The sequence below is a fragment of the Danio rerio genome, chromosome 2 (assembly GCF_049306965.1).
Source record: "Danio rerio strain Tuebingen ecotype United States chromosome 2, GRCz12tu, whole genome shotgun sequence".
Classification (NCBI taxonomy): Eukaryota; Metazoa; Chordata; class Actinopteri; order Cypriniformes; family Danionidae; genus Danio; species Danio rerio.
The window spans coordinates 61,200,904-61,217,500 of record NC_133177.1 but is presented as its reverse complement, the minus strand read 5'-3'; the positions used below and the strand labels follow the sequence as shown (position 1 = coordinate 61,217,500).

General features: G+C 42.8%; 2 protein-coding genes across 4 annotated transcripts in view; both read left to right on the top strand.

Annotated features, from left to right (window-relative positions):
• mbd3a (methyl-CpG binding domain protein 3a) overlaps window positions 1–16,342 on the top strand; it is a 23,986-nt gene extending 7,644 nt beyond the window's left edge. For 2 of the 3 annotated variants that reach the window (NM_212769.1, XM_005168451.6), the window contains exons 3-7: window positions 427–564; window positions 2,179–2,269; window positions 4,815–4,992; window positions 9,006–9,187; window positions 15,481–16,342. In NM_212769.1, the coding sequence (NP_997934.1) occupies window positions 427–564; window positions 2,179–2,269; window positions 4,815–4,992; window positions 9,006–9,153 (555 nt within the window). In that variant the 3' untranslated portion in view covers window positions 9,154–9,187; window positions 15,481–16,342. Of the gene's footprint in view, window positions 1–426; window positions 565–2,178; window positions 2,326–4,793; window positions 4,993–9,005; window positions 9,188–15,480 lie in introns of all 3 variants that reach the window. The other variant, XR_012385537.1, reaches the window with a different exon arrangement.
• lingo3b (leucine rich repeat and Ig domain containing 3b) overlaps window positions 1–16,597 on the top strand; it is a 790,077-nt gene that overhangs the window by 470,415 nt on the left and 303,065 nt on the right. The window lies entirely within an intron of this gene.

Here is a 16,597-nt window from a genome sequence, read left to right as displayed (position 1 = left end):
TACTACGAATACAGAAAAGTTCACGCTGTTATAATTCACTTACCTTTTAATACCTTTTGATGCGATTATTACTTGCTAATAAAAAAATATATAATGTTTTGTATGGGAAGCTGTAATGTAGCCGTGGCAGGATGAATTTTGGGGTGGCCATGGAAGAATGACTGTAGCGGAAACCATGGTTGAGCATCTTCTACTTATTTACAGCAACAGAATCAGAGCTTCTATCTGAGATATTTTCAGCCCATTTCCTCCATTTTCCTAGGAATATATCCTTCTTTAGGTTGACTACAGAAGTGAATTTGTATGTGTGCATTTGTATGATTTTCAATAGTTGCATCTATATAGTCATTTAGGGTTGGGAGACACTGGTAATATTTGATCTGTTGGTGATTTGTTTTAATAGAAAATGTGTGTGTTTCTCTGCAGGGTAAACCGGATCTGAACACGTCTCTGCCAGTTCGACAGACGGCGTCCATCTTTAAACAGCCCGTCACTAAAGTCACCAATCACCCCAGTAATAAAGTCAAGACGGACCCCCAGAAAGCTGTTGAGCAGCCCAGACAGGTGAATCCGGATCCATATCTCACACCCATGTCTGCTGTATCGCTTGATGGAAGAACTGAAAAAACAGTAGATTTTATCATCATGTACTCACCCTTCACCCCTCCATAACATTTAGCACATTTCCTGAACCCAAATTAAGTTATGCGTAATAAAATGAAACAACGCAGAAAAAAAAATTTGAGCACATGAAGAAAGGGAGGTGTAGTTGGGCAGTGAAAGCCCAGACAGCAGCTGAAATCTCTCAGTAGTTCTTCAGCAACACTCTGCCCTTCCTCAGTGTAGATGAATATCAGCTGCTTCAGTCCAACATCTACATTAGCAGGAGGATGAAGAGGAAACCAGGGTGGACATTTCAGCAAGACAATGATCCAAAACACAGCCAAGGAGACTCTCAGATGCTTTCAGAGAAAGACAATCAAGCTGTAGAATGGCCCAGCCAATCACCTGACCCCAATCCAATAGAGAATACAGAATAAAGCTCAGATTTGATAGACGAGACCCACAGAACCATCAAGATTTAGGCCGTACTCACACTAGGTACAGTTGCCTCGAACCGGGCCAAAGCACGCTTGTCCCCCCTCCCGTCTCCCCCGACGGCCAGCACTCACACCACAAATTTGCCTCGGCACACTTACGTCATCGCTGCTGCGCTCTTCAGGGAGAAGCGCTCTCTCACTCAGCACAGAGGAGATTTCTCTAGTTATATCGTTTCAGTCGTTTGATATGCCGTCAAATATTTCGCCAAACAGTCCTTAGGGATGCGGTGACACGCAGTCAGATATTTCGCCGAACAGATCCGCCACTTTTGGCGCTCATAAACAATCATAAAGACCTCTTGCTGCAGGAATGAGGAGGTCTGCTGAAGGTGCAGCTGTCATGCTGTGAGGAGTTCTCGTCTTTAATAAACTACGGCAGTTTGCGTTCACTGAACAGTAAGAATGATTAATAAATCCATATGAAACAGCCCCTTAAAAGTCAAGTCTCGCTTTCAGTTTTGGTCTTTGGCGCGTTTTGCACTCACACACAAGCGTACCGTGCCAGGCACACCTCTTCCAACCGGGCCAGGGCCATGCTTGAGCCCGATTCAGCGCACTCACACTTCTCAAACGATCCGGGAAACGGGCCTGAGCACGGTACGGATAGCATAGTGTGAGTACGCCCTTAGACACTCTGTTGAAGCCTGTGAGAAACTCACACCTGAGCAATACATGAGGCTTCATTCTCCATTTGAGATGCGGCTTTTAAGCTGCTGCACCAAAAAAAGTGTTTTATATGAAGTATTAAACACCGTTCAGTAGTTTCTCCTTGTGCTCTTTCACTGAACTCATTTAACAAATTTGTTTTGTTTTATTTTTATTGTTTAGGTTTTTACCAAAATCCGCTTCAATTCCATGTCAACAGCTCCTTTATGAATAATATTTCCAATGTGTTCAATACTTATTTCGCCAGCCACATTTGGTTCTTCTGTTTGACTCAATCCTGAAAGAGACATTTACTCTCCTCGATATGATGTGCAAGACAATCGCAGCTTTTGCTCTATCACAAATGTGATTATTACTTACAGGTTGTTTTTTTTTGCAGTATGATGATGTCTTTGACTTGTTTTCTTCACAGTTGTTCTGGGAGAAGAAGCTGAGTGGACTCAATGCGTTTGATATCGCGGAGGAGCTGGTCAAGACCATGGATCTGCCCAAAGGGCTGCAAGGTGAGCATCTCTCATGCACACCAGTCACAGATGCATTTAACTGAAAATCTAAATCAGTAATGCTTTGTATTTATTATTTATTATTATTTATCAAATTTGTTTCATGTATTAACATTAAAGGACCATGAAACCCCCCTCTATCGGTTCAAGTCTCCCTCAGACTTTTTTCAAAAAGTGCTCAGAGATGCGTGGAGCTCTGAGAGCAGAGGGAGGAGTGGGCATGGCCGGCAGTGCAGGGGAGAAAGAAGGGCTTTTGTCAGTGGGCTCACCAGCTCAAGATAAAAAAAATCAGATACAAAATATCCATGTTTCCACTGTCACGTCTAAAGCGAGCGAGCCAAGGCCAGTCACGTTTCCACTGTCACTTCCAGGGCCTAATCGGGCCAAAGCGGGGCTTTCTTGGGGCCAGCGGCCGGCCTTATTTGGCCCGCCGAATACCTTGGGCCAAAGAGGGCCAGCTGGGGCTTCGGGGCGGAGTGAAAGAAGAGGCAGGCACAGTTATCCGATCGCACACGAGTACATGCGCCAAACATATTAATAAATTAATAAATAAGGGAAAGAAAACATCTTGCCTTATAGGCTGGGGTCTTTTTGCATATCGCCCTTATGTTTCCCTTTTAAATGTAAGGGTGTTGCATGAAATAATAAAGAAGTTTTAATTTATAAGTGACATTCTTTGCTGCATCCTCCTTGATGTTTCAATAACGCATAATAATCTTTACACCATATTAAATATACAGCAGACAGTAAAGGTTTTCAAGAGTTTTTGTCAAGTTTAAAAGGCGTGTTTGTGGTGTTTAGATGCCTGCATGTGGATGTGAGACCGCGCAAAAGAGCGCTCCCTTCATAGCTCTGTTGATGCCGCGCGGCTTTTTTCCTTTTTTATTTATTTTGGAGAAAACACACAATATGAATACAACAGAAAGACATTAAACTTTAGAAATTACGTGTCCACTTTTGTAGGCTCAAAACATTAGTGTCATATCTTGATAAAGTAGCCTAAGCTATAATGAAATAATTTAAAGAATTACAAATATCAGAAATAATAAAATCTCATTAAATAAATAAACCAATATAAAACTAACAAAAGCTAGCTATAGCAGTTTGATTTGTATATAGTACCTAAATTGTTTTAAAGCCATATTAAACTTTCATTTTACAAAAGCCTGTCTGAAAAAAAGATTTTAGATATTTTCTAAAAACAATAAACACCGGAGAGGGTTTGAAATGTTATTTATTAAGTATTTGGAGACGATGATATTAGTCAAAGCGTGCAAACAGAGCATTTTGGGGGCGAGTGACCTTTTTTCTGTCATCCAGCTGCGCAGCGCCACTTTACAGACGCATCGGGGAAAACTGCAAATACAAAATGTGTTCTGTGTCCTCAAACAAGCTTTTATATGACGTGATAAAATTTAAAAAGGGTAAAATATAGGCGATATTTTATTACTTGCTCTGATGCACTGAAATACTGAACACTTTCCTTTACTTAAGGTATAAGCAACATCTTTAAATTAAGGGGAATCACGTATGTAGTATTATATAGCCTATAAGAAAAAAAGTCATGTTTCTGGTCTCTCTGGAGCATTTGGGCTGAATGTTTGACAGCGTCTATCTAAATGAGGATGTTATAAAATACATTTTATACAGAGTTATTAACGGAGAATTTCTGTGGTGTCATATTATGGATGGTGCGCTCACTACGCTGGGTCCCTCCATTAGTGGCAAGACCCCTCGATGTTCAATGACAACAGTGGGTCGGTGAGTATATGAATATAGTGAATGAGAACACACATGCCTGTGCGTATAGACATATAGTGTACTGCTGTACAGTAACGTGTCATTTGTTTGTTTCGGTTGTTTTAATTTAAATTGTCTCGTGATAATGATATGGTGTGCTTTGTCTGCCTGTTTCCCGCTGAAGTGGGCGGGTTGTGTGACGTTTGATTCAGGGGATAATCTGGGGGCGGGGTTTGCGTGACTCGCTGCGAGATACTAGCCCGACAGTGGAAACCTGAGATGATTTCGGCCTCACTGCTCAACCTCCCGGGCAATTGGCCCGGCCCGATAAAAGCCCTGGCTCGCACTGGCCTGACAGTGGAAATGCGGCTTATGTGAGGAGACACATGATTTTATAGTTTACGAAGTTAAAATGCACCGTGAGCAATTTAGTGCTGACATCTATGATAGGCTATTCATACTTTCGTATAATATATAACCGCATTTTGTTATATCATTATAAGTATAATCATGTTTATATAAACACTATAAAAGAGGAGGACTTCTCTCCTCCTGAATCCCCGGCTTTGAATGCAGACACAGTGAATAGCAGTAGCAGGTCTCTTTCCCTGTTTATTCCAACCATTGGTCCTGCCTGTAATCTGGAGGATTTTAAACTTAGGCGAACACTGCAGCACGGATAAGCGATGTGTCTGAATGTAACGAACTCAATTAATAAAAGACAAAGTCTGCTATTCTCCAATTCTCGTACTGCTCTACCAGAAATAAAGTCGATTTATTAAAGTGTCGTTTTCCTCTTGTGCAGGTGTGGGTCCGGGTTACTCAGATAAGACTCTTCTTTCGGCTCTGGCCAGCGCTCTGCACACCAGCTCGGCCCCCATCACTGGTCAGCTGTCAGCCGCTGTGGAAAAAAACCCAGGCGTTTGGCTGAACACCACACAGCCGCTCTGTAAATCCTTCATGGTGACCGATGAGGACATCAGGTACACACACACACAGGCCCATAATCAATGAATCAATGAGGGATAAAGTACATCAGGAGGTTGTTATCACAGAATTTTACACTGCTGTCTGGGATAGGGCTACATGATATTGGAAAGGTTTGACATTGAGCAATTCCAGTGATATGGATGTGACATTTAGAGTAAAAACTCAAATCATAAATACATGATAGATTTAATTTTATTTGACATTGTTGCATTAATGAGGAAAAGCTTCATTATGTATGTGACTGGTGTGAAATTGGCACTCGTGTGATTTTGGTACATCATATATTAGGGATTGTCTATAAAATCTTTATCGCTATTTATTGACCAAACACCATTGTCAATATAGATAAAAAAAATAATAAAAAAAAGAGCCGATATGAAGTTTCGGTTTGAGGTGATGTAGTTTTATAACTATGTGGCTGCTGAGCGCGCGTCTTGGAAACAGTGTCAATAAGCTTAGGGTGTCAGTTTGTCATTTCCAATGTAGGCGCGCGACTTGCACGATGCACATATGGGAGCATTGTGCACATGTTGATCAAGGAGCACACATATGACATGCGTGCATTTTCCAGGCGGACCTAGTTGAAAAACATCTGCCTCACGTATCAATGCTGCGTAGGCACAAACACTTTCAGGTTTCACGCTCACGTTTGGATTGACTAACGATGAAATGAACGTGAGAATGTGCATTGGACCACGCCAGCTTCATGTCTGCCGTACGTGCATTTCTTATGTGTGTTTGTTTTATTTCCATTGGCAACTCCTAGAAGCAATTGTGTTAAATTGCGCACTACAAAGTTTCTTCGACGCTGTTCACACCAGATGTGGAACGCGCAGATAAATCGCGATATTCGCGCGTAAATTGCAGCGTGAACATTTGAGTTTACACGCTTCATTCGTGCGTCAAACCCCGCTTCATTTGCGCGTCAAATTCACTTCAGAACAGACGCGGGCCCGCGTAATGGGCAGGGCCTCTGTCTGCCCCGTGACTCTAGCTTCATAGCTAAATGGCTAACATGAATTTTATGTAGAAAATAACAGTGGACAGAGTAGATACGTTTAGGGTCGTGTCTGAGTCCACTACATCCTTTCAGAGATGCAACCAGCTCTGTGCGCTCATAAACTCCTCCAGAAACTTAACCTGGATGACGGAGGCTTTCAGCGGTGCTTCTGACTGAGCCAAGCCCAGTTTGATGAACTGTTGTCGGTGTTGGCTGGAGGATTTCCTCTGGGACTCCCACAACAGGGGATATGTCACAATCACGCCCCCACAAGAGCAATCTCCTGATTGGTTAACGCGGCACGAATGTCCGCTAAAGTTCAGATTTTCGAACTCGATTGATTTGCGCGAAACCCGCGTTAAGCACGTCAAACGCGCAAAACGCTCAATTTTTATCAACGCTCAATTTGTATCGCGCCGCAGGATGTCTATTCACGTGTTTGCATTGACTTAACATGTAAATCACTCATGCTTGACGCGCCTTCCGCGTCTGCTGTGAACGCATGCAGCCGTGCAATGGCAGCTGTATGAGACGGGTTCATCCGTATGTCTAGCAGGTATATAAGGTTTCCATAAAATGCAGTTGACCAGCCAAACATTAAACCGCAACTTTCAGCGATCGCCGGTTTTCCCAAAGTAATCAGAACGATCGACTAGACGCACATTGCTATAAAGGCGCCATCTGAAGATGACTTTACATACGTTAATCAGAAACATTTCCATTCAATTAATGTGCAAATAATATGTGATGCTCAAATGCACTTAACATAATACACACACTTATTAATGATTCCTACTTGTGTTCCTCGTGATGAAGAGTAGGCAACATCTGATATGTAGTGGGGGAAAGAAGAAGAATGACTTCATCAGATGCTGGATTTGAGCCAACTTCATGACCGAACGTGTCAAAACATTTTGCCATGCGCTTTACGAGCTTCGCCACTCACGCTGCCGTTTGCCGTGCTCTTTAGTTTTGTTGTCTCACAACAATCACTCAACTATTTTATTCCTACGAGGTGTGCCTAAATAGACACTACAAAATGTTACACCTTTACATCGGAGCCTTTCTTTTTTTAATTCACTCACAGTGCGATGTTCAGAGCCCACTGCGTTAACCCCGTCAGCTAAACTCTCACAATCTATTTTTTTCTTTTATTAATTCAGGAGGACAAACTTGTAAATAACACTGTTTTTCCCTGGTCTATCTCCAAATAGGGCTGGGCGATATGGCGCCGGTGTGTGTATAGAAACCTGTTTAGAATCCTAAAATCCATGGGGCAGCGGGTCACCGAGCAATATATTAATTTAATATCAAATTAAATCGGCGTCAACAACACAAAATAAATATGAAGGAAAAAAGATGATAAACATTAAACAGAGATGCAGTTAGCAGGGCTCGAAATTGCGACCATTTTGATCGCATATGCGGCCGAAGTTTTACCTATGCGACTTCAAAATATATTTGGGAGCATTTGTGCAAGTGCATTAAATTGTTGTGTGCGACCAGTTTTTACTGCAAAATGTTCACCACATGGGTGGATTCAGGAGACATTCACGCAGAATGCATCTCTGCACTTGAAACGCGAAACGCAGCGCTCGGGAATGGTTTAAAACAGTTGTCATGTCAACTTGCTGCAGTAAACAAAGACAAGTCTTCAAGTCTTCAAAGACAAGTCCCCGCCTTCACGCTCTTCTTATTGGCCCACCACTGCTCTAGCACTGAAATATCAGCTGTCAATCACTCACTCAATGCCTTCTGGCTTGGGATGACAGAGAGAGCTACTACCGCGAAAATGTGAAGCGCTGAAGATGAGAATGAAGATAACACTGACAGATTTAGTTTTAGAAACCATGACATCTAAAGTTACAAATAATGACACATCTTACTAGTGATCATGTGCTGAATGTTAATCCACCATCTACACTTTTCCAAGAGTGAATAAAAGACTTCCACTGGCTTCAAGTCCGCTATGAAAAGTCTGTGGGATGGAATTTTCAGGTAACTGTTTGCCACATCTAGCACGAGAGCTTCTGTTTAATCCTTCATATAATCGCCAGATGCTGTCCGCCGTGCAAGAGGCAGCTATATGTCAAATTTAACACCACGTACACCATCACAAACAGGCTTACACTGAGTAAACTAACATCATTACTCATGAAAAGACAAGTATTGCTATTAACATGACGTATGCATATAATAAGGTACAGTATGTGTCAAAAGCATCAGTGCAATATCAGACAGCACCCGTGAGAACAGCACAGTTATACCATTAACAGATTCATTCATGTCCAGCAGTGTGTGCAGGGCCGGTGAGCGCTCCGTGTATGCTTTAGTCACTCAGTTCTGTTATAAAAATCTATTTTCTTGTGATTATGGGATTTCGTTGAGAGATATTTTCCTCACGCATGCATATATATTTTTTTGCTTGTTAGTTTGATTAGTGTTGATTTTAAATGCAATAAATGTGTTTGTATAAAATTTGTAGTAACTGTGCTTATAAGTGCGACTAAATTTTGGCTGATCCGCCTACATTTTTTAAGTTAGGAGCACCGGTGCTACCAAGCAAAAAGGTTCATTTCGAGCCCTGAGTTAGTCAAGAAATCTGGATGTTGGGTTATATGTACTGATTTTTTATAAAAATGTGATACGTTCAGCAGTCCGGACTATTCGCTGTATATATTGCGATTTATAAAACAAATTCACCAGGTGAAGCAGCCCGTACCGTCACATATGCTATGGATTTTAAGGAGGAGTGAAAATGTTGCAGTTATGACAGAGTTAAATGTGTTCAGATGAAGAAAAAACCTGACGTAAAATCAATTGATCATGTTAAAATAACAGTTAATGTCTGTATTTTTACACATTTATTTACACGTTGGCAATACTGAGAGCGGGAAAAATTTGATATTTATATTTTTGCGATTTGACTCCTGAAAGGTTTAGTGTGTGTTTTTGCAGCATGAGATCATGGCGGATGTTTACGTGTGCTTCTGGTCTCTTCCACAGGAAGCAGGAAGATCTGGTGTTTAACGTGAGGAAGAGGCTGGAGGAAGCTTTGATGGCAGACATGCTGGCACACATCGAGGAAGCAGCCGGAGACGACAAAAAACCTCTGAGCGAAGACTCCGCTGAGGAGGAGATGGACACCGTATAGCTGGAACAGACACACACAGCCAATCAGATGAGAGGTAGCTTACAACGTTTAAAACCTGCCGTAGATCAGATTTGTTTTTAGTCGGTCCTGATACAGAAAACCATGAAATTCTATTAACCAAACACCAACCACAGAACAGCAATCTTATCCCTGACAGAGCCTTAAAGAGCCCCTATTATACATTAAATATGGTCATAGTTTGGTTATAAGAGTCTCCAACAACAGGCTGATCTGCATTAGGGTTGAGCTGATAGTCCATCCGCCGATGGGCAATAGACAACACGATGCTGAGCCAGCCATCCTCCGCCCCACCCTCGTCGCAAACCCGCTTGCCAAAAATACACACTCAGGCCCCTGTTTACACTGATACATCTTAGTATTAAAATGCCATCTTAGAACGAAAATGATCCGCATTCACACCCTGCTTTACCTAGCATTTCTGAACAGCCCTCCGTCCGCTGAAAACGCACATCATGTGACCACACACACGCACACACACACACACAGACGGACACAATGTCATGCGCTCCAGTGAGCAGTGCACGTTTCACAGTTTATCAAGGATGTACCGCTGGATCGCATCTCACAAGTTGTTAAACGGGGAATTCAGACATCCCAAATCTCACTGACGTTTCGGGAGTCTGTATGGATTTGCGGGACTCTTAATGGCCAAAAACGAGTGATATAATCTCCCGAACATCGAGAGATTAAATCGCAAAAATATCAATATCAATTTTTTCCCGCTCTCAGTATTGCAAACGTGTAAATAAATGTGTAAAAATACAGACATTAACTGTTATTTTAACGTGATCAATTGATTTTACGTCAGGTTTTTTCTTCATCTGAACACATTTAACTCTGTCATAACTGCAACATTTTCACTTCTCCTTAAAATCCATAGCATATGTGACGGTACGGGCTGCTTCACCTGGTGAATTTGTTTTTATAAATCGCAATATATACAGCGAATAGTCCGGACTGCTGAACGTATCACAGTTTTATGAAAAATCAGTACATATAACTCAACATCCAGATTTCTTGACTAACTCAGGGCTCGAAATGAACCTTTTTGCTTGGTAGCACCGGTGCTCCTAACTTAAAAAATTTAGGCGCACTGATAAGCACCGTTACTACAAGTGTTATACAAAAATCAACACTAATCAAACTAACAAGCAAAAAAATATATATGCAAGCGTGAGGAAAATATGTCTCATATTCCGAACTCTCCCGAACTCTCTCCTCGTTCTTCAGATACATTTTGCGCACACTGTCCCCCCCGCCAATGCTAGTAATATAATGTTGATTATTCATATGTTAATGGCTTTTGAATTATAGATAAAATCACATTTTAATGTCAATAATATTTTAAATTAGATATGAGTACAGGGAACGGTGTATTAGGCCTGGTTTACACTAATACGTTTTAGCTTTAAAACAGCGTTTTAGAATGAAAAAGATCCGCGTCCAGACTGGCGTTTCACCCAGCGTTTCTGATCTGCTCTGCATCCATATTATACCGCTGAAAACGTACATCACATGACCACACACACACACACACACACACACACACACACACATACACACATACACATACACACACTCTGGCATGCACTGCAGCGTGCTTTGAGTACTAGGGTTGGGCTGATAGACAATGCCATCGTCCATCGCCGATGGCTGACTGACACCACGATGCTGAGCCGGCATCGCGATCCTCCGCCCCTGCCCAAATCAGCTTGAGAAAAATACACACTCTGGCCCCATTTACACTATAGATCTTTAGTTTTTAAATGACATTTTAGAACGGAAACGATCCACTCTGGCTTTTCATCTAGCATTTCTGAGCAGCCCTCCTTCCACACTACCGCTGAAAAGGCACATTACGTGACGGCACACACAGCATGCCATATCATCTGATAATTGTAGGAAATAATTCCAAAAGGCAACTGAAATATAATGTATATGCCGAGTTCAGCGGCTAATCAGCCGGAATCAGCTGAGGTGACGAGACGGCGAGCAGCAACACCTAGCTGTCACTCAAGTGGCCACGCCCGTAATTATACAGACTTAATATAAACGAAACCGATGAGTTTTAAAAAAAAATGACCCCCTCACAGTTGTCATGAAGGGTAATATTAGCAGTATGCACCAAAACCATCTATTGTAGCAGGCTTTAAACATGTTTTTATTACCTGTAATATTGTCCATTTTAGCATAGCAGTCAGTGAACATCTGGAGTTCCTGGAGCCTGCCCCCCAAAGGCCAGTCGATGAATTGCAGTTTCAGTTACTTCCATATTGGCTAGTATTATATATAAACATTGTTCGCTAGTAGCTTCAGTATTCTGATGCATCTGTATATATAAGACTCATGTATTCGTTATATTATTTATTGGAGGAAATGTGTATACTAGGGATGTAACGGTATCAGAATTTCACGGTACGGTAATACCTCGGTATGAATGTCACGGTACGATATTTATTGAATCATTTACAGGAAAAAAAAAAACTTATGAAAATACTCCAAAAAAGTGCCAAAAGTGTCAATGACATACAAATTAGCCATCTATCTGTAAGCTTTGAAACAGGAACTTCAATTTTAATAACAAAAAATTATTAAACCATGTAAAAAAATTAAGTTTTAATTTAGCAGTTGAAAACTCATCACATTCAACATTTAATCACTTACTCACTTAGATAGAGATGGGTTTAAAGGAAAATTATCATATAAATATAATCTGGTAAAAGCTGGTATCTCTGGGCATTTACAATGTCCCCTGCAACAGAAAAACCCCTCTCATTAGGGACTGAGGTTTCTGGGACAGAGAGATATGACTTGGCCCAGGTTGACAGCAGTGGGTAACGTTGTGCATTGTCTTTCCCCCACTTGAGAGGACAAACCATGAGTGAGATAGAGGTCTCATGTCTGCATCAATCTGAACAGTGTGCTGTGTCACACCCTCCGTCCCGCCCTTCAGTAGGCGCGCGACAACACCGCTCTTGAGTATGCGTGCTACACCCCCTCCCCGCTTTACAGTACGCGCGCGACAACACAGCTGATCAGAACGCGCGCGACAACACAGCTGATCAGAACGCGCGCGACAACACAGCTGATCAGAACGCGCGCGACAACACAGCTGATCAGAACGCGCGCGACAACACAGCTGATCAGAACGCGCGCGACAACACAGCTGATCAGAACGCGCGCGACAACACAGCTGATCAGAACGCGCGCGACAACACAGCTGATCAGAACGCGCGCGACAACACAGCTGATCAGAACGCGCGCGACAACACAGCTGATCAGAACGCGCGCGCGACAACACAGCTGATCAGAACGCGCGCGCGACAACACAGCTGATCAGAACGCGCGCGCGACAACACAGCTGATCAGAACGCGCGCGCGACGACACAGCTGATCAGAACGCGCGCGCGACGACACAGCTGATCAGAACGCGCGCGCGACAACACAGCTGATCAGAACGCGCGCGCGACAACACAGCTGATCAGAACGCGCGCGCGACAACACAGCTGATCAGAACGCGCGCGCGACAACACAGCTGATCAGAACGCGCGCGCGACAACACAGCTGATCAGAACGCGCGCGCGACAACACAGCTGATCAGAACGCGCGCGCGACAACACAGCTGATCAGAACGCGCGCGCGACAACACAGCTGATCAGAACGCGCGCGCGACAACACAGCTGATCAGAACGCGCGCGCGACAACACAGCTGATCAGAACGCGCGCGCGACAACACAGCTGATCAGAACGCGCGCGCGACAACACAGCTGATCAGAACGCGCGCGCGACAACACAGCTGATCAGAACGCGCGCGCGACAACACAGCTGATCAGAACGCGCGCGCGACAACACAGCTGATCAGAACGCGCGCGCGACAACACAGCTGATCAGAACGCGCGCGCGACAACACAGCTGATCAGAACGCGCGCGCGACAACACAGCTGATCAGAACGCGCGCGCGACAACACAGCTGATCAGAACGCGCGCGCGACAACACAGCTGATCAGAACGCGCGCGCGACAACACAGCTGATCAGAACGCGCGCGCGACAACACAGCTGATCAGAACGCGCGCGCGACAACACAGCTGATCAGAACGCGCGCGCGACAACACAGCTGATCAGAACGCGCGCGACAACACCGCTATTCAGTACGCGTGCGGCGACAACACCCGCTTCAGGTTCAATCTTTTCCAGCTCTTTTTGATGCCCGCTTCTAGCAGCACACTCCATTTCCACATTACTGGATCTGTAGCAACAACAGACCGCAAGGGCTGATGGGAATTGTAGTTTCCGCTACCTCCCGTTTGCTTTATTCGCCTGAGCAAATTTTCTCAGAAGACCTATAGTTTTACAGAGTCATGCGACTACGGTAATATCGAAAAAAATTAATATTGCGGTATGATGGTATTTACAATACCGTTACATCCCTCGTGTATACTACTGTATGTTGTATACATTATACAATATTATATTGTGTTTTCAATAATATTCAGCAGAAAAGAATGGAGTAAATAAAAGCTGTTGGAATAACAGTTGTATGTAAATGTAAGTTGTATGTAAAGCTTATAATACTCCAACACCATTCATTCATTCATTCATTCATTCATTTTCTTATTTTTTGGCGTAGTCCCTTTATTATTCTGGGGTCGCCACAGCGGAATGAACTGCCAACTTATTCAACATGTTTTACATGGCGGATGCCCTTCCAGCTGCAACCCATCACTGAGAAACATACACACTCATGTATACACAAGCTATGGACAATTTGACTTACTCAATTCCCCTATAGCGCATGTGTTTGGACTGTGGGAGAAACCGGAGAAACCACGCCAACACAGGGAGAACATGCAAACTCCCCACAGAAATGCCAACTGATCCAGCTAGAGCTTGAACCAGCGACCTTGCTGTGAGGCAATCGTGCTACCCACTGTGCCACCGTGATGCTCCTGTGCAGTCATCATGGAAAAAATAAATCAGTTATTAGAAATGAGTTACTGTCAGAGCCAGTAGCCTAATGGTTAAGTGCACCGACAAATAGCACCATCGTGCTCACAGTGACCCGAGTTCAATTCCTGGCTCAAGGTCCTTTGCCGACCCTTCTCATCTCTCTGTTCCCAACTGTTTCCTGTCAATTCTCTGCACTTTTCTATCCATTCATTCATTTTCTTGTCGGCTTAGTCCCTTTATTAATCCGGGTTCGCCACAGCGGAATGAACCGCCAACTTATCCAGCAGGTTTTTACACAGCGGATGCCCTTCCAGCAGCAACCCATCTCTGGGAAACATCCACACACACACACTCATACACTACGGACAATTTAGCCTACCCAATTCACCTGTACCACATGTCTTTGGACTGTGGGGGAAACCGGAGCTCCTGGAGGAAACCCCGGCGAACGCAGGGAGAACATGCAAACTCCATACAGAAACGGCAACTGAGCCGAGGCTCAACCCAGCGACCTTCTTGCTGTGAGGCGACAGCACTACCTACTGCGCCACTGCTTCGCCCCCTATTCTATCCATTAAAGGTTAAAACCCCTATAAAAGTTGGCGCCAATAGGTTTGTGGTTATTGTGTCCACACATAAGTACTGAGGTGTTCAAGGCGACCCAAGTTCGATTCCCGGCTCGAGGTACTTTGCCGACCCTTCCACTATCTCTGCTCCCTATACTTTCCTGTCTCTAAAACCTCTAAAAATAAGGTGAAAACCCCTAATGAATAATTATTAAAAAAAGAAATAAGGTATTAAAACTATTATGTTTGGAAATGTTGAAGAAAATCTTCTCTCCGTTCAACAGAATCTGAAGAAAATAAATCAGACTTCAACTGTATAATCTTCTAAATTATCAAGTGTTTCTGTTTTGAAGCACGCTAGCTTATAGATATCCTTAAAACGAACATCTTAGAGTTATTTAACTCCACATGATTGTTTTGTTACCATAGCAACTGTAGAATCGCCTCAAGGGATCAATTACTGTAGTTGTTCTGTTACCATAGCAACTGTAGAATCGCCACAACAGATCAACTACTGTAGTTGATCTGTTACCATAGCAACTGTAGAATCACCACAACAGATCAATTACTGTGGTTGTTTTGTTACCATAGCAACTGTAGAATCACCACAACAGATCAATTACTAGTTGTTGTGTTACCATAACAACCGTAGAATTGCCTTAACAGATGAATTACTGTAGTTTTGTTACTATAGCAACTGTAGATTCACCACAACAGATCAATTACTGAAGTTGTTCTGTTACCATAGCAACTGTAGAATGTAAATCTAACACTCTTAATCTTTGTTTTCAGGCTGAACGGTGGCAATAAGAACAACCCAGACGACCCAAATGAACCCAAAGACGCAGTCGGACACGACCTCTGACCCCTATGCAGAAAACAAACCCTCTCTAGCTCAACTGTGAACACTGTACTCCCAACATTTCACACTTTTATAAAACTCCACACACTGCTTCCCTCACACAGGCTTGTTTTAGCATTGTTTGCTCTATTTTTGTATGCGTTTGTGACTGAGAACGTCGTCATGTGTGTCCTATAGACTGAGATTTAGATTTTCAGCTTGAACATCATAAGCTAATTGTCCGATCATGATATCGTTTTTTTACACAAACAAAATGCCACGTTATTATGACTAAAACCTCGGAGATGGTGTTGTTTTGTGGTAGCTGGTACAAATTATGGTGCTCAATTTATATTTTAGCTTTTGTTATGATGCTAATGGCGCTAACGGACGATGTTACTAGCGTAGAGTGACATAAGCTTCTACATCGGTGCTTTTAGGATTGTATTTGTTCCCTTCTACATACACAAATCTGTCATTTTCTAGCTTTTCTAATATTTGTCCAGTTATTTTTTGTACTGAGATGAGATTAGCGGTTTGTTTATATAGGAAATGTCATGCTTTTGACTTGATGGCGTATGAGTTATTAATGTGGACGGTTTTGATTTTGATTTTGACGTATTTTTCTCACAGCTGATGATTAATTTAATATATGCTTTTCACACACACCCTGATGTTTGAAGTGACTGCATTGTGTGGTCATATCTGAGGTGAGGTGTTTTTATATTTTGCCCTATTTTGTCCAAGGATATAAACCTTGTTGATGATAATTAATTTGTAAACTTGGAAAATAAACCTCTTTAAATATGTAAATTAATGCATGTTTTCTCTTTAAAACAGAACATCACTCACATTATTACTTACTTACTCTTTTATTAGTCTTTAAAGGGGTGGTCCAGAGTGTGTTTTAAGGCTTGGTTGTGTTTATAATGCCTAGTTCACACTAGAGGATTTTAAGCCTGATTTGAGCCCGATTTGGAAGTTAACGAGCTCGCCGACAGATCGGGCTGTGATCGGGAAGAAATCTGCGGGTGCTCGGCGCTCGCCGCTCTTTATGTGTGAACTACT